Source organism: Equus caballus, chromosome 5 (assembly GCF_041296265.1).
Source record: "Equus caballus isolate H_3958 breed thoroughbred chromosome 5, TB-T2T, whole genome shotgun sequence".
Lineage (NCBI taxonomy): Eukaryota > Metazoa > Chordata > Mammalia > Perissodactyla > Equidae > Equus > Equus caballus.
This window is the reverse complement of record NC_091688.1, coordinates 14,738,168-14,756,867: the sequence shown is the minus strand read 5'-3', so window position 1 is coordinate 14,756,867 and position 18,700 is coordinate 14,738,168. Positions and strand designations below refer to the sequence as shown.

Sequence of the window (18,700 nt, the reverse complement as noted above, 5' to 3'; positions counted from 1 at the left end):
TTCATGGTTTTGGATCCCAGGCATGGACCTACACACTGGTGGCTCATTAAAGCCATGCTGTGGTGGCATCCCACATACAAAATAGAGGAAGACTGGCATGGTTGTTAGCTCAGCGACAATCCTCCTCAAGCAAAAAGAGGAAGACTGGCAACAGATGTTAGCTCAGGGCCAATCTTCCCCACCAAAAAAAAAAAAGTTCATAGGAGGAATATTTATAACCGCCAAAAACTAGAAATAATACAAATGTACATCAATAAGAGAATGGATAAAAAATTTTTGATACATTAATTCCTGGAATATTTGGTAGAAAAACAAAACTATGGGTAAAACAACAGAGATGAATATTAAAAACATTATGCAATATAGAAAAAGCTAAACACAACAAGTACAAATTATACTTCAGTTTATATGAAGTTCTAGAACGAGCAAAAATAAACTATGGTGATAGGAATCAGAACAGCAATTGCCTCTGGGAGGAGGGGTTAACTGAAAAGGGGCATGGGTGAACATTCTGGCGTGAGAGAAGTATTCCATATTTTGATTAGGGTGATTGTTACACGGTTACAATGGTCAAAACTTATGAAACTATACACTTAAAATTTGTGTATTTTATTATATGTAAATAGTACCTCGGTTAAAAAAAAAAAAATCCCAATAACACCCCCACCGAGGAACACTGCTTACACACTGGATTTTTGTTAGCAAAGGAAAAGTCCAGATTATCCTGGCTTTATCAAAAACCCATATCTCAGAAACTTTTCTCTTTGGTACAAATAAAGCATTAAAAAGAAAAAAACTCAGTCACCTGACTTTGTCAGTAAAAAGAGAAAATATTGAGAATATTTGATTAGCTGATTTTCATACTGTCATTAAAAAAGTAGAGAATGTGGAAAATGAAATATTTGAGAGAGAATGATTATATTATTGTTCTACTGCCAAACATTGCATGTTTAATTTTCTTTTCAGTACTCTATATGATAGTTTTTCCTAGGGTTATTTATAGCTGCTATATGGCAAACTATTCTTTTCTACTTGGCAGGTTAAAGTTTTTTTTAATTCATCATTGACTATTTTAGATAGCAAAGAGAAGAGGAAAAACACAGAAAGCTAAAGAAGAAAACTCCACGAATACCTTTATGATCTGAGCCAGAGACACACTCTCCTGCTGAGCAAGCGAAATGCCTCTAACTCTTTCTACATCTGATAGCTGGCGCACCGACTCCTCAATGGCACTCAAGTAACTGAGTTCTGCTACCATACGATGCTGGAGGCCAGCAGGAGAAAAGCGCTTAGAACCTGGAGGGCATAAGAAGTGTCAAATGTAAAAGTTCACACGAAATTACATCTCAGATTCTAAAATTCACTTCTCATTTTAAGAGCCAAAAACAATACTAATTTCCTATGTAGGAAAGACAGTGACTTCTTAGTACAACGTATCTTAGTAGTTACTCCTTTTGTGTGTGGGTATGGGTGTGTATGCATGTGCATGCATGTGTCCATACAAATATAGATACCTACAAACACTTAGGGGTACATATATGGGATACATTTTTCAGGTGTATCTGACTAATGCTGGCAAGATGGGAAAAATCACCACTATTGAATCACTCATACTTTTCAATATTTATTTTCCTGCATAGTCTTTGTTTACTACTTCAAAAAGTAATCACAATCACTTGAGGGGCCAGCCTGGTGGCGCAGCAGTTAAGTTCGCACGTTCCGCTTTGGCGGCCCGTGGTTCACTGGTTCGGATCCTGGGTGTGGACCTATGCACTGCTTGTCAAGCCATGCTGTGGTAGGTGTCCCACATATAAAGCAGAAGAAGATGGGCACGGATGTTAGCTCAGGGCCAGTCTTCCTCAGCAAAAAGAGGAGGATTGGTGATGTTAGCTCAGGGCTAATCTTCCTCAAAAAAAACAAAAAAGACAACCCTCCCCCTCTACCCCCAAAAAAAGTAATCACAATCACTTGAAAAAACATTTCCTTATGGTTCAACGGAAAGAAAAGAACTTTTCAGGAAAAAAATTAACATCTCATTTTTTAAATTACAGATGCATGGATCTACTTGCCTGGTGCTGAAGCCATCTCTGTATTTGTTCTGCTGGCAGCCAGGTTCATATCAGTAAAAGCTGCATTAGGCTTAAATCCTGTTACAGTTGGAGTCATTATTACTGAGGATTTAGATCTTTCTAATGAAGTTCCTGGCAGGTCAAATGGCAACAATTTCTGGGAACTTGGAGATAGGGGAGAAGTTGGAGTTTTCTGAGATCTTCCCTTGTCTGATGAGACACTAGAAGTTTTGTTTCACAAAGACATTAGAGAAAGGAAAACTACTTCAAGAACCAGCTAAGTTCCTAAGAACAGCATGCATTATCTTCTTTAACATTAGCTTTAAAAAGCTGTGATTCAGGCATTTATTCACTCAACATAGTTGCTATGCCAAATGAAGGCCTATGAGGACTCCTCTTACTGCTACATTTACAGTGGTCCACAAGCTAGGGACAAACCCTGCGCAGAATAAAACGGAAAAGGAGTCTCTTGATTAAACTGGCACCTAACTCTCTCCTCTGCAATGAATATATGTCACGAATCACTTAGTGTAGTATGAGGCAAAACCCTCTAAAATACTTACACTTCATATAGAAAAATTATAGCCGTATATAAAAGGTAAGGTCAAGTCTATCTTATAAAAAATGTCTTAAAATATGTCTTTGAAAGAAAATAAAATATCATTTTGTATTAAAACTTAAGAAATGACAAAAACTACTCTTTTGTTATTCCTAACCCATAAGTCATAACAAAAAATTATTTTCATACTCACCATCCCTAAGTACTTTACACATGTCCTTTTGTTTCCATCCATCTTTTAACATTATAGTTCTTTCCTGAACTTTCTGATAAGAAGCAACCTCTCCCAACAGTTTGATTGGAACAACTCTCAAGGCATTTAATTCAACACAAGGCACAGGTCTAGCTCTTCTTCGAGAAATTAAGCTCACTAAAGGTATTGTTTCTCATAACAAGAAGCATTTTGCCTTGCAAGAAATATTTATTTATTAAATAAATGACTCAAAGATACTCTATAAAGCATGTTAGCATAGTGAACATATTTCTAACATTCAAGTTTACTTTTTGCTTTAATAAAATTATGAGCGTTTTCAAAGGTAAACATTTTTCTTATACTCAGCATGTAAATACTTGAATAAAATTGTTCTTGAGAGGCACTTGCCTGTCTACAGTGACCTTTAATTTTCTATTGATTATTTAGAGAAACACTAGTTTTAACAGTCTGACAATTTCATTTATGGAACCTAAAAAGAATTATCATTACTTCTGTCTCCTAATAGATTTCCATGAAAGAATTCCAACATGACATCGAAACAGTACTCTGTCTGAATTTGAACCTTATGGTTATACAAGATGAATTTATATTTGCTCTGCAGAGAAGATTCACCTAGACTAGCATTTCCAAAAGTATGTTTCCAACGATGTTAATAAGTTTTCCAAAAAGCAAAAAGGAAAGAAAGGGGAAGATCTTGGGGACAGGGTGTCTACAGCCAAATAAGTTAGAAAAAATGGGCTAAATAATTTTTTTAAAAATCTGGACTCCTCCTTATTAACCCTCGAATTATTTTATCCACTGTAAATCACCATAGATGGGGAAGAGGGGGTCCAGATTAGAGTATAGGGCATTTATCAAGCTTACGTGGCTATGGATTCTGTTTTAGAAATGTTTGATTTTGCAGATTTTGCCAATTAAATCATCAGAGTATCTCTAAAGGAAAGATAAAGTTTCCCGAATTTCAAAATCACTGACAAAGAAACTAAGATTCAATTTTAAATATAGCAATGATGATATTAATGATACAACATTATTTGTAACATGAAAGCACTAAAAATGATTATCTGTAACACTATACTAGAAAAAGCACATAGTTTTAAAAGAAAAAAATAAATCCATGTCTTCTCAGAGCTTAAATTTCCACAAGGACAAAACCAGTGCAGCAGATAAAAAGTCATGTGGACAAAGGAGTAGGAACTGTACATGAAGAATAACTGATGGTTATTTGTAAGCAATAGGCTAAGTACATAATATATGATATTAAAAAGAAGAAGAAAAAACCCACAGAGTGCACAAGCTCCATAACCAATATAAGAGTGAGATTTCAAAATCTGCTTGAGCCATCTAATAAATTGAGCAGGAGAGAAAAGTTCAGAGGAAGAAATAAACAATGAAACAAAAGGATGCTAAGTAGCTGTGATGAAAGAGTGGAAGAACACATTTGAGAAGAAAATGTATAGACAAAGGAAATGAGATAGTTTATGGTAGCATAGAGAAAAACACTTCAAATAAAGTTATTGATCCATAGGGTAACTATGAGCTCCCCAAGTACCCTAAAGAGAGTAGTGATAGTAATAAGATAACAATTATTCACTAAAATTTGGTTTAAAAGCATTGAGTCAAGAAAATAACTGTGGGAATAGCATTTAGAAGAAAGGTGGGTTGTGCTAGAGGCAGAGAATTCCTGACAGAGAAGTTATAATACTTTGAGTGAGAAATGACCATATTCTAATACATAAGACTAGAGCTACAAACAAAACCAAAAAATCTATTTAGAAAATACAAAAATTTATTAAATGGATTCTCTGAACATCAATGACACTGTAACTTTAAGTAAATACGAATTCTAGTATAAAATATACATTACTTTACCTTAAAGAAGGCCCAGAAAGATCCTCCAAAGTACTATCGGTGTCAAGAGTCTCCTCATAACCTTTAACAGAAATTTTGCTACTGGTCCCAGATTTCTTTCCTTGAAGAGAGCCATGTTCTGAGCCAGAGTGTACTTTTTCCTCATCAGGAAGTGAGTTCTGAACATTTCCAGTGAGTGAATCCAGCCCTGTAAAGTAAATTTCTTATAAAGCTGATTCCCAATATTAGAAGTTACTGAGAGATAACTGATACCTAGATTTCAATAAAATTATAAAAAGCGCAGGCCAGAATGTTTTTAAATTGACTTATTTTTAAAATTTGCTTTTCATCTCTAAAATAAAGCAGTTCATTCTCTGCTTCCATTTAAGGAAAGTGAAGTTTCTTCCATTAATAGCTCCCATTTGCTATTAAAAAATAAATTGTTTTAAACACATGGATAAGGAGAACAGACTAGTGGTCACCAGAGGGGAAGGGGGTTGGGGGGAGGGCAAAAGGGGTGAAGCAGCATATGTATCATGACAAATAAAAACTTGACTACTGATGCTGAACATGACGCAGTCTCTACAGAAACGGATATATAATATTGCAGACCTGAAATCACACAAAGTTATAAGCCAATACGACCTCAATAAAATAATTAAATTTTAAAAATTAAAAAAAACTGTTCTTAAATCAAATGGTAAAAAAAGATAAGCATATTAAACAAGAATTAAGAACTACTTTACCCCTATGAAAAAGTAACAAAAGAGAAGTTTTTTAAGGATAAAACCCAGAGCTAGCAGACAAATGTTATCAACTGCCAAGTGAACTACAAAATCCTTTTGAAAAACTCTATGGCAAGAACAATGTAGCCAGATTCATAAAACTTTTCATATCCTCTGACTCAGAATCACTTATAGGGGTATGTTAAAAGATTATTTAAACAATTATGCAGATATTCAATGTATAACTTTATAATTAAAAAATTTCAACCTATAGTTCCAACAACAGAAGAGTTGTCTAAACCACACAGATAATAGTAACTTAAACACCTAAGTAGCACTTTGTAATTTAAAATGCACTCCATATATATTACCTTATTGCTCTGAAACATCTTATGAGGTGGATACTGTACGCTCAATTTGCTGATGAGGTAACAAGAGATCTATGAGGCTAAGTAGCTTGCTTAAGGATATACAGTCAACAGCAGAAATAGGATGTAAGTCCAGGCTTTATGACTTAAGTCTAGCGTATCATTCACCTTGATATGTTTCAATAGCAGCATGAGAAATATTTATCATGTGAAAAAAAGAAGCAGAAAAAAGAACTGCATGTATATTTTAATGGTAGCTAAAAATTTTTTAATGTAGATATATGGTTAAAGATCAAAAGAAAATGGAAAAGTCAAAAAAACAATTGTGCTGTACATCCATGTTCACAGCATCATTATTCACAACAGGCAAAAGGTGGAAGCAACCCAAGTCCTTCAACACTTGTTTATGAACGCATAAACAAAGTGTGGTACATATATACAATAAAATATTAGCCTTAAAAAGGAAGGACATTCTGACACATGCTACAACATGAAAGAACCTTGAAGGCACGCTAAGTAAAACAAGCCAGTCACCAAAGTACAAATATTACATGAGTATACACTTATATGAGGTACCTAGAGCAGGCAAATTCAGAAGCATAGTAGAGCAGCTGTTACCAGGGGCTGCGGGGAGGGGAGAAGGAATTATTATTTAATGAGTATGAAGTTTCAGTTTGAGATGACGAAACAGTTGTGGAGATGGATAATGGTGATCATTGCACAACAATGAGAACGTACTGAAAGCTACTGAACTGTACACTTACCAATGGTTAAATTTCCTAGTCAAATTCATAGAGACAGAAAGTAGAATGGTGGCTGCCAGGGGTTAAGGGGTGGTGGCAATGAGGAAGGAATGGGGAGTCATTGTTTAATGGGTACAGAGTTTCAACATGGAATGTTGAAAAAGTTCTAGAGATGGATGGTGGTGATGGTTGCAAACAGTGTGAATAAACTTAATGCCATTGAACTGTACACTTAAAAATGGTTAAAATGGTAAATTTTATATTAGCTATCTATTACCACACAAAAAGTAGACAAGGTAAAAATTACACTATATTATGCTGTAGTGATAGTAATAAGGTAACAACTTTTCATTAAAATTTGGTTTAAAAAAGGAAAAATGAAAACAGTCATAGCATATGAAAAATACTAAACCCAACTAGCAAAGAAATGCAAATCACTTCAATGAGATGCCATTTTTCTAGATTAGCAAATACTTTTGAAGTAATGAAACCTTGAGAGTCATTCAGCACACGCAGGAAAGGATACTCATTCACTGTTTTCATGGGAGTGCAAACTAATACATCCTTTCTGAAGGAGAACTTAAAATATATAGAAAAATAATTTTCCATCCCCTTTGACTGAGAAATTCCACCTCATTCATAGTAATTCATCCTAAGAAGCCAGGTAAAGGTGTGTACCATGAATTAGATATGCTGATTGCATTGTCACAATGGGGGGGAGGGGAACACACAAATAATCTAACGGATTATTAATTGAGTAGAAAGGATTCTATAATTTAAAATCTATTTATGATCCCTAGGCTAGAAGCAAATTGTTAATATTGGCTATCTCTATTTTTTCTATAATAAAGATGCATTCTTTTATAATAAGAAGACTTTGTTCATTTAATATTGCTCTTTGAAAATAAATACACAATTTAAAAACTGCTCGATTTCAAACAACTAGAAATTGTAGACAATAACAATGGTCTATGCAAGAAAGACCTAAACTCCAATTAAGGGATCCATATACAAAGAAATGTTTGCCTCTACTTTAAAAGATCATCAAATGAAAGTATATTTATATGTTTTAAATTAACATAAAAAAATTTTTTTCCTATGATTACCACTTTAATCTACCAATTACTTTTTTTTTTTAAATTGAAGTATGATTGACATACAATATCCTATAAGTTTCAGGTGCACATCAGACTGATTCAATATTTATATACATTACAAAATGATCACTGTAAGTGGTTACCATGTGTCACCAAAGTTATTACAATATTATTGACTATATTCCTTATGCTATACATTATATCCCCATGCCTTTTTATTTGAAATGTCACTATTTTTTTATAGTAATTTTATTGAGATCATAATGGTTTATAACATCGTATAATTTTGGGTTCCATGACATTTATTTTATAACTGGAAGTTTGTACCTTTTAATCTCCTTCACCTACACACCTGCCCCCCAACCGCTCCCCACTGCTGCTACCCACCAGTTTGTTTCATGTATCTATGAGTCTGTTTCTGTTTTTTGTTTGTTTTGTTTTTTAGATTCCACATATAAGTGAAATCACACAATATTCGTCTTTCTCTGTCTGACTTATACCACTTTGCATAATACTCTCTAGCTCATCCACGTTGTCACAAATGGCAATATTTCACTCTTATTTATGACTAAGTAATATTCCATTGTGTATGTATACCACATCTTCTTTATTCATTCATCTATACATGGACACTTACATTGCTTCCATATCTTGGCTATCGTAAACAATGATGCAACGAACATAGGCGTGGTTATGTGTCTTCAAATTAGTGTGTTCGTTTTCTTCAGATAAATACCCACAAGTGGAACTGCTAAATCATATATTAGTTCTATTTTTAATTTTCTGAAAATTACTCCATACTGTTTTCCATAGTGGCTGCATCAATTTACATTCCCATCAACAGTGTATGAGGGTTTCCTTTTCACCACATCCTCACCAACACTTGTTATTTTTTGTCTTCTTGATAATAACCACTCTGATAGGTGTGAGGAGGTATCTCAGTGTTGTTTTGATTTGCATTTGCCTGATTATTAGTGATAGTGAGCATCTTTTCATGTGCTTGTTGGTCATCTGTATCTCTTCTTTGGAAAAATGTCTAGTCAAGTCCTGTGCCCATCTTTCAACCAGGTTGTTTTTTGATGTTAAGTTGTGTAAGTTCATTATATATTCTGCATATTAAATATATAATATTTAATTTGGATGTTAAATAATTGTATTCCAATTTTGTATTAAATATTTGTACAAATATTTAATTAGATATTAAATTAGATATTTGCAAATATCTTCTCCCATTCAGCAGATTGCCTTTACATTTTCTTAATGGTTTCCTTCACCATGCAAAAGTTTTTTAGTTTGATGTAATCCCATTTGTTTCTTTTTGCTTTTGTTGCCCTTGCCTGAGAAGACCAGTCCAAAAAAACATGGCTAAGATTGATGCCAAAGAACTGACTACCTATGTTTTCTTCTAGGAGTTTTATGGTTTGAGGTCTTACATTCAAGTCTTTAATCCATTTTTTATTATTTTTGTATATGCTGCAACATAGCAATCCAGTTTCATTCTTTTGCATGTAGCTCCAGTTTTCCCAGAACCATTTATTAAAGAGAGTGTCTCCCCATTGCATATTCTTGCCTCCTTTGTCATAGATTAATTGACCACATATGCATGGGTTTATTTCTGGGCTCTCTGTTCTATTCCATTGGTCTATGTGTCTGTTTTTGTGCCAGTACCATAGTGTTTTGATTACTATAGCTTTGTAATATAGTTTGAAATCAGGGAGCGTGCTACCTCTGGCTTTGTTCTTCTTTCTCAAGATTGCTTCGGCTATTCAGGGACTTTTGCAGTTCCATACAAATTTTAGGACTCTTTGATCTAGTTCTGTGAAAAACACCATTGGTATTCTGATGGGGATTGCACTGAATTCGTAAATTGTTTTGGACAGTATGGACATTTTAACAATATTAGCTCTTCCATTCCATGAGCATGATATATCTTTCCACTTATTTGCGTTATCTTCAATTTCTTTCATTAATGTCTTATAGTTTTCAGAGTACAAGTCTTTCAGTTCAGTTAAATTTATTCCTAGGTATTTTATTCTCTTTTAAGCAATTGTATATGGGATTGTTTTCTTAATTGCTCTTTCTAATAGCTGTTATTGATGTGTAGAAACACAACTAATTTCTGGATATTAATGTTGTATCCTGCATCTTTACTGAATTCATTTATTAGTTCCAACAGTTTTGAGTCTTTAGGGCTTTCTATATTTAGTATCATGTCATCCGCGAGTAGTGACAGTTTTACTTCTTCCTTTTCAATTTGGATGCATTTTACTTCTTTTTCTTGCCTAACTGCTGTGGCTAGGACTTCTAAAAATATGTTGAATAAAAGTGGTGAGAGTGGGCATTTCTATCTTGTTCCTGAAAGCTTTCAGCTTTCCACCATTCAGTATGATGTTGGCTGTGGGTTTGTCATATATGGCCTTTATTATGTGGAGGTACATTTCTTCTGTACCCACTTTGTTGAGAGTTTTTTTAATCATAAACGGATGTTGCATTTTGTCAAATGCTTTTTCTGCATCTACTGAGATATCATATGATTTTTATCCTTCATTTTGTTAATGTGATGTGTCACACTGATGGATTTGTGGGTGTTGAACCATCCCTGCATCCCTAGAATAAGTCCCACTTGATCGTGGTGTGTGATCCTTTTAATTTACTGTTGAATTTGGTTTGTTGAGAATTTTTGTGTCTATGTTCATCAGGGATACTTTTGTGGTGTCTGTCTGCTCTTGGCATCAGGGTAAGGCTGGTCTCATAAAATGAGTTTGGAAGCATTCCTTTTAATTTTTTGAAATAAATTGAGAAGGATAGGTATTAACTCTTCTTTAAATGTTTGGAAGAATTCACCTGTAAAGCTGTCTGGTCCTGGGCTTTTGTTTTTTGGGAGTTCTTAAATTACTGATTCAGTTTCATTACTTATAATCAGTCTATTTGGATTTTCTATTTCTTCATGATTCAATCTTGGAAGGTTGTATGTTTCTAGGAATTTAATCATTTCTTCTAGGTTTTCCAGCTTATTGACACAGTCTCTTATGATCCTTTGCATTTCTGTGGTATCAGTTGTAATTTTGCCTCTTTCATTTCTGATTTTATTTGGGCCCCTTTTTTTCTTGATGAGTCTGGCTAAAGGTTTATTGATTTTATTTTCTTTTCAAAGAACCAACTTTTAATTTCACTGATCTTTTCTATCATTTTTTTAGTCTCTATTTCATTTACTTCCACTCTGATCTTTATTATTTCCTTCCTTTTATTAACTTTGGGCTTTGTTCTTTTTCTAGTTCCTTTAGGTGTAAGGTTACATTGTTCGAGACTTTTCTTGTTTTCTGAGGCAGGCCTGTATCGCTATGATCGTCCCTCTTAGATATGATTTGGCTGTCTCCCAGAGATTTTGGAAAGTTGCGTTTCCATTTTCATTTGTCTGAAGGTTTTTTGTTGTTTTTTTTTTTGAGGAAGATTAGCTCTGAGCTAACTGCTGCCAATCCTCCTCTTTTTGCTGAGGAGGACTGGCCCTGAGCTAACATCCATGCCCATCTTCCTCTACTTTTTATACGTGGGATGCCTACCACAGCATGGTGTGTCAAGTGGTGCCATGTCTGCACCCAGGATCCGAACCGGCGAACCCCGGGCTGCCGAGAAGCAGAACATGCAAACTTAACCATTGCATCACAGGGCCAGCCCCTCAAGGTAGTTTTTAATTTCCTCATTGACCCATTGGTTGTTTAGTAGCATGTTGCTTAGTCTCCACGTGTTTGTATTTTTTCCAGTTTTCTTCTTGTAATTGATTTTTGGTTTCATATCATTGTAGTTGGAAAAAATGTTTGACATGATTTCAATCTTCTTAAATTTATTTAGACTTCTTTTGTGGCCTAACATGTGATCTATTCTGGAGAATGCTCCACGTGCACTTGAAAAGAATGTATTCTGCAGTCTGGGGATGGAATGTTCTGTATATATCTATTAAGTCCATCTGGTTTAATGTGTCCCTTAAGGCCAATGTTTCCTTATTGATTTTTCTGTCTGGATGATCTATCCATTGATGTAGGGATGGTATTAAAATCCCCTACTATTATTCTACTACTGTCAATTTCTTCCTTTATGTCTGCTAATATTTGCTTTATATATTTATGAGATCCTATGTTGGGTGCATAAATGTTTATGAATGTTATATCGTCTTCTTGGATTGACCCCTTTTCATTACGTAACGCCCTTCTTTGTCTTTTGTCACAATCTTTCTTTTAAAGTCTGTTTTGTCTGATATGAGTACTGCTACCCCAGCTTTCTTTTCACTTCCATTTGCATGGAATATCTTTCTCCATTTCTTCACGTTCAGTTTGTGTTTGTCTTTAGATAAGAAGGGAGTCTCTTGCAGACAGCATATAGACGGGTTTTGTTTTTTGACCCATTCAGCCACCCTATGTCCTTCAATTGGAGAATTTAGTCCATTTAAAGTAATTATTGACAGGTATGTACTTACTGCCATTTTGTTAGCTGTTTTCTGGTTGTTTTTGTAGTCCTTCTCTGTTCCTTTCTTCTTCTCTTGTCTTCCCTTATGGTTTGATGGTTTTCTTTATTGTCATGTTTGGGTTGCCTTCTCTTTGTTTTTTGTGTATCTATTTGTAGGTTTTTGGTTTGTAGTTACCATGACATTCATATATATCAACCTCTCTATATAACAGTCTATTTTAAAGTGATAGTCCCTTAAATTTGAATTATTCTAAAAGCACTACATTTTTACTCCCCTCTCAATGTTTTTGATGTCATATTTACATCTTTTTATTTTGTGTATCCCTTAACTACTTACTGAAATTATAGTTGACTTTACTTTTGTCTTTCAACCTTCATACTAGCTTTTTAAGTGGCTGATCATTGCCTTCACTAAACATTTGCCTTTACCAGTGAGATTTTTTTCATTCATGTATATGGCCTTTTCTTTTCCACTTAAAGAAGATGCTTTAACATTCCTTGTAAGGCCAGTTTAGTGGTGATGAACTCCTTCAGATTTTGCTTGTCTGGGAAACTCTTTATCTCTCCTTCAATTTTGAATGATAACCTTGCCAGGTAGAGTTATCTTGGTTGTTAAATTTTCCTTTCAACAGTTTAAATATATCATGCCACTTCCTTCTGGCCTTCAAAGTTTCTACTGAAAACTCAGCTGATCGTCTTATAGGGGTTCCTCATACAGTCATGCACCATTTAACGACAGGGATATGTTCTGAGAAGTGTGTCGTTAGGCAACTTTGTTGTATGAACATCATAGAGTGTACTTATAAAAACCTAGATGGTATAGCCTATACCAACCTAGGCTATATGGTACTAATCATGGTATATGTAGTCTGTCATTGACCAAAACGTTAAGTAGCACATGACTGTATGTGACTTGTCTACCAACTATTTTCAACTACATTGGGAAGGAACGTTTGTATAGAGCATGCAGACACTCTTTCACCACCAGATGGAGTATACACAACAAAAGTTACACTGATTTTAGAACTTGGGGATGAAGGAGAAACTATGTTTAAGATGTTGCTGTGGAAAGTAAAATATATATAGGCTTTTTTAAGACACTGTGAGAGGGGATCAGGGAAACTGAAAGCCAGAAAACAGTATCTATATTTCATCTAATCATGCTTTAGATTACAATTTTTAAAAACCTATATTGAGTCATAGTGCTTATAACCATATTCAATATATGCTATTTTAAGTTGTACGGTATATTGTAATAGAAAGTAACCTAGAGTTCGGAGTCAGCAGTCAGAATCCACGCTTTGCTAAGTTAGTGACCTTAGGTGATACTTAACACAACAAAGCACAACAGTTGCAAAATAAAAGAATTGAGCAAGTTTGGCATTTCCCTAAATGCATTCAGCTGAATTCTAATGCAATAACATGCTGTTTGAAGAAATGATTCTGTGGTCAAATAAATTTGTAAAATACTTCATACTACAGCCTCATCCTCATCCTAAAATAAATAATGTATATTATCATATGGAAAGTGTTGATGAATCCTGGAGGAAAGAAGGTTGTTTCACTCTAAAAGCATTTCTGAAATGTATGGAACCAGAGTTCTTTTATCCTCAGAACACTATGAAACAGCCTATCCCATGAATCAGTATTTCACAAGAAAAGACAGATTTTGGGAAATGCTGGCAAAATGATGTTTAATGTTCCTACCAAAGACCTTGAGAATACTTCTAACCTGTAAGAGAGTTAACTAGGTTAATGATTAAGAAATAATTTCTCCTGGTACTCTCATACTGGAAGTATAAAGTGGCACTACCTTTCTGAAGGGCTATTTGGCAAAGTGCATCCTAATTTTAAACATGGCATATTCTTTGCCCCATATCACACTTCTAGGACTTTCCTTTAAAGGAAAGAACCATCAATTCAATGCAGCAGTGTTTATAATGGAAGAAAAATAGAAAATAACCTAAATGTTGACCAATGGGTAACTAGCTAAATAAATTACAACATATTCAAATAACAGAATAGTAGGTAGTCACCACAAAGAGTAACCCAAATTTACTGACAGAGATAGATATCTGTAACCACCGACAGAATAAAACAGCATGTAAAAAATAACATTGCCTATTTACATATGCCTACAAATTGTCTAGAAGGATTCTTACTAAAAATGTTAACATTTCACACCCATTAGGATCTCTTTTATTAAAAAAGAAAAAAGTGTTGGTGTGGATGTGAGGAAACTGGAACCCTTGTGCATTCCTGGTGGGAAGGGACTATGCCACAGCCGCTATGCAAACAATACGGCAGTTCCTCAAAAAATTAAACATACAAACACAAATTGACATACAAACACAAAGTCCACATCTGGGTGTATACACAAAAGAACTGAAAGCAGGGACTCAAACAGATATTTGTACACAAATGTTCATGGCAACATTATTCACAATAGTCGAAAGGTAGAAACAACTAAAATGTCCATCAACTGTTTAAAGGATAAACAAAATGTGGTATATACACACAACAGAATATTGTTCAGCCTTAAAAAGGACAGACATTCTGATACATACTACAACATGGATGAAACTAGAATACACTATGCTAAACGAAATAAGCCAGAAACAAAAGGATAAATATGATATCACTTAAATGAAGTACCTAGAGTAGTCAAATTCATAGAGATAGAAAGTAGAACAGTGGTTAGCAGGGCTGGGGGAAGGGAGGAATGGAGAATTACTGTTCAAGGGGTACAGAGTTTCATTACGGGATGATGAAAACGTTCAGGAGATAGTGGAGATGGTTGCACAACAATGTGAATGTGCTTAATGGCACTGAACTGTACACTTAAAAATGGTTAAAACAATAAAATTTATTTTGTGTATATTTTACCACAATAAAATTAAATTAAATTAAAAATGTTAACACTGATTACCTCTAGGTGGCGGGATTACAGGTGATATTTTAATTTTTAAATAGCTTTCTATATTTACTGATTTCTCCTCCCCCACATTTTTTTCAATTCAATGAGCAATTTTTTATAACTAAAAAAAACAATTTTGGAAGCAAAATCATTCCCTAGGGGCCATCTGTGAGTTTAAGAGGTCTTTGCCTAAATTACTGCATCTTCTCACCTCTAGGCCTACAGAGCAAATTATAGCCAAGAGTAAGAGGGGACCGAAGGGTATTCTCAATCACTCAAAGATACTTAGAGTGCCAGCAACTGTGCTAAGTACACATTATATTTGTTAATTTCATATAAGCTTCAAAATTACCATACAAAGCCTCTATTATCATCTTTATAGATAAGAAAGTTTGAGTATTATATTTAATTACGCTCAGAGATGTACATGATACACTATAAAGTTTTTCAAAAAGCAGTTACAAAACAATATGATTTCAATTCTGCTTTTTTTTTTTAAGGATTTTTTTTTTTCCTTTTTCTCCCCAAAGCCCCCCAGTAGTACACAGTTGTATATTCTTAGTTGCGGGTCCTTCTAGTTCTGGCATGTGGGACGCCACCTCAGCGTGGTTCGATGAGCAGTGCCATGTCCACGCCCAGAATTCGAACCAACAAAACACTGGGCCGCCTGCAGCGGAGCACATGAACTTAACCACTCGGCCATGAGGCCAGCCCCTCAATTCTGTTTTTTAAATAAAGACGTGTGTGTGTGTGCATGGTTTTATGTTTTATTGGAAAAATAAGCACCAAAAATGTTAACAGTAGTTATGTCTGAGCAGAAGGATGAATGGAGATTTACATTTCTTAGACAATTGTTTATCTATGATCCTTATTCTTTTTTCATTGCAAATGTAGTCCTTTTGTACTAAGCAAAAGATGATAATGTTATATATCAAAAGTTATTATAATGATCAATATGAAAGCTAATCACATATTATCATAAAGAAATTCATCTAACTTCTTATGGAATCAAATCATAACTTTAGATCACTATCACAAAATCAATGGTGAGAGAAAAAGTCACCATGTAGAATTCCACTTACACTCTGTCTTTTCCTTTTTTCTTTTCTTTCCTTTAGAAGAAGTAGACGAACGAGACGATGTAGCAGACTGGACCCCTGATGAACGCTGGGAGGTAATATCCACAGAGGAAAGATCACAGGCAGACTTTCTGCTAGAATGGTCCTCTGGAATGCCTACATTGCTGCCACCAATACTGTCAAAGAGTAAATAATAGTGATTAAAGAAATAAAAAGCAGCTAAAACTATAGATATTTTAAAATCTATTTAACCACAAGGAGACTATAACTATAATCAAAGATGCCTTCCACTTTTTTTTTTGTCTTCTTACTACCATAAGCCTGGACTGTTCCCTATGGCTCAATTTATTACTGAGAAAAACCTCAGGGAATTGTTTACTGAAGTGAAACCAATAAAAATGGACAATTCAGACACATAAAAGAAAAAATAAAATGTTGGATACTGGAAAATGTGACCTCAATTTCTACTCAAATTTATAATTTCATACATTATAATTATTTTCCTTCTGATAATCTTATAGGGAAAAATAATTTAATATGTTCTACTTCAACCTAGAAATAAAATGCAATAAATCAGGGATCAACCCAGTGGCATAGCGGTTAAGTTTGCACACTCTGCTTCAGTGGCCCAGGTTCGCCAGTTCAGATCCTGGGCATGGACCTACACACTGTCATCAAGCCATGCTGTGGTGGCATCCCACATAAAAGAACTAGAAGGACTTACAACTAGGATATACAACTATGCACTGGGGCTTTGAGGAGAAAAAAAAAAGAGGAAGATTGGCAACAGATGTTAGCTCAGGACCAATCTTCCTCAACAAAAACAAACAAACAAAAATCAATAAATCATATATATTGGTTGATATTAAATGTCACCAAAATTAAATCCTTCAAGTTTTCATTTAAAAACTTAATCTTTTCTTTAGAGCTCAGAATTTAAAAGCACTATAATTGTAATAATACTTATTTTCATTAGTCCAACTAGATATAACTAATTTTAAAGAGATCATCCAAAAATTTTATGTGGATTATAATTTGTAACGTGCAAATAAAATTATATTAAATGTGAATAATTACAGATTATTTTATATGGTAACAAAACTTAGGGGAGAAATTCTTTCTAGCAAAGTTTGATCCACTTACTAAATGACTGTGCAAGTAATTTAACCTTGGTGCTTCAGTTTCTTCTCTAAAGTAGTGAATAGTAAAAGTAATCCTTATCACATCAGGCTATTAGAAGAATGAGTTCATACAGGTAAAGCCCTCTCAGTCCTCTCAGTGCCTTGCATATTAAGTGCTCAATGAATATTAATATTATAATATTTTCTTTGCAAAATTTTAGATGTTATCCCAATTATTAAAAAAATTAACTCATTACTTGGGATCATAGAGTCAAGAATCTATCTGGTCGTCCTCAATTCTATCACAGACAACCATTTCTTAATCTTCTTACATTAGTATACCACAGGATAGTTTCCTAATACTATCCTCTACTAGGGATTCACAGATTAATTTAACAACTTACATTATGCTTACTATGTGCCAGGTCCTGTTGTAAGTACTTTGCATTTCACTGAATATTCATAACACTCTATGAAGCAGTTACTATTATTTTCCCCATTTTACATAGAAGGAAACTAAGGCACAGGGAGGTTTGGTAATATGCCCAAAGACAAACAACTAACAAGAAGAGACAGGATTTAAACTCAGGCAGTCTGGATCCAGAGCCCATGCTCTTAATAACCACTATGCTATGCAGCCTCTACAAGCATCTTTAAACAAGTAAAATTTGACTAATATTCAGATCACAGTTCTCATTTGTACATTTTTCTCACTCTTCAGATTTGATTCCATATTGTCAACATATTCTTACTTTTGTTCAAGAGATGATTTTTTTTCTGTCAAAGTCCCACTCCCTGGAGAGGAGACAAAATCATCTTCATATGAAACACTGCTTAGAGGGGTTGCGGTGGCATTCAAAGGCCGCAGTGCTGATATTCCTCTTTCCAACCTGTCTTCACTCCCTGTTAAAAGTAATAATTGAGATGCCTTTTAAAACAAAAATTTTAAAAACTACAAGCAAAGTGCTCTACAACAAGAGGATTAACAATGTGGTTCTACAACAAGAGGATTAACAATGTGGATATGGGGACATTTTAGTTTGCTTTTATTAGTGCTACTTTTCAATTTATCCTTATATCTAACAATACATTTTTAACTTTTTATTAGGAAAATTTTCAAACATACATGAAAGTAGAGAGAATTGTATAATGAAACCAATGTATCTATCACCCAGCTTCAACAATTACCAATATATGACCAATCTAGTTTCAATTAAACTTCCTATTCCCCTCATCTCTCACTCCCCTCACAGATTATTTTGAAGCAAATCCCAGATAACATATCATTTCAACTCTAAATATTTCAGTATAATTATAAAATCTTGATTAAAATCTAATAGAAAGATTTAAGAACAAACTCAATTTTCTTATGAAAAAAACAAAGGTGTTGATTTAAAAGCAACTTGCTTTCATCAAAAGAACTTTAAAATCCAAAGAACTTTAAAATTACCACCTATAGAAATAAATGTTAAACAAAAGAGATGAACAGCACATAT

The 18,700-nt window shown here is 34.2% G+C and overlaps 1 protein-coding gene across 4 annotated transcripts in view; it reads right to left on the bottom strand.

Moving 5' to 3' along the window:
- The window catches only part of CEP350 (centrosomal protein 350), a 160,223-nt gene that overhangs the window by 81,974 nt on the left and 59,549 nt on the right, over positions 1 to 18,700 (bottom strand). For all 4 annotated transcript variants that reach the window (XM_014739627.3, XM_070267826.1, XM_014739626.3 and 1 more), the window contains 5 exons: positions 17,957 to 18,107; positions 16,087 to 16,259; positions 4,715 to 4,901; positions 2,070 to 2,290; positions 1,133 to 1,296 (listed from right to left, as the gene is read on the bottom strand). In XM_014739627.3, the coding sequence (XP_014595113.2) occupies positions 1,133 to 1,296; positions 2,070 to 2,290; positions 4,715 to 4,901; positions 16,087 to 16,259; positions 17,957 to 18,107 (896 nt within the window). The remainder of the gene's footprint in view (positions 1 to 1,132; positions 1,297 to 2,069; positions 2,291 to 4,714; positions 4,902 to 16,086; positions 16,260 to 17,956; positions 18,108 to 18,700) is intronic.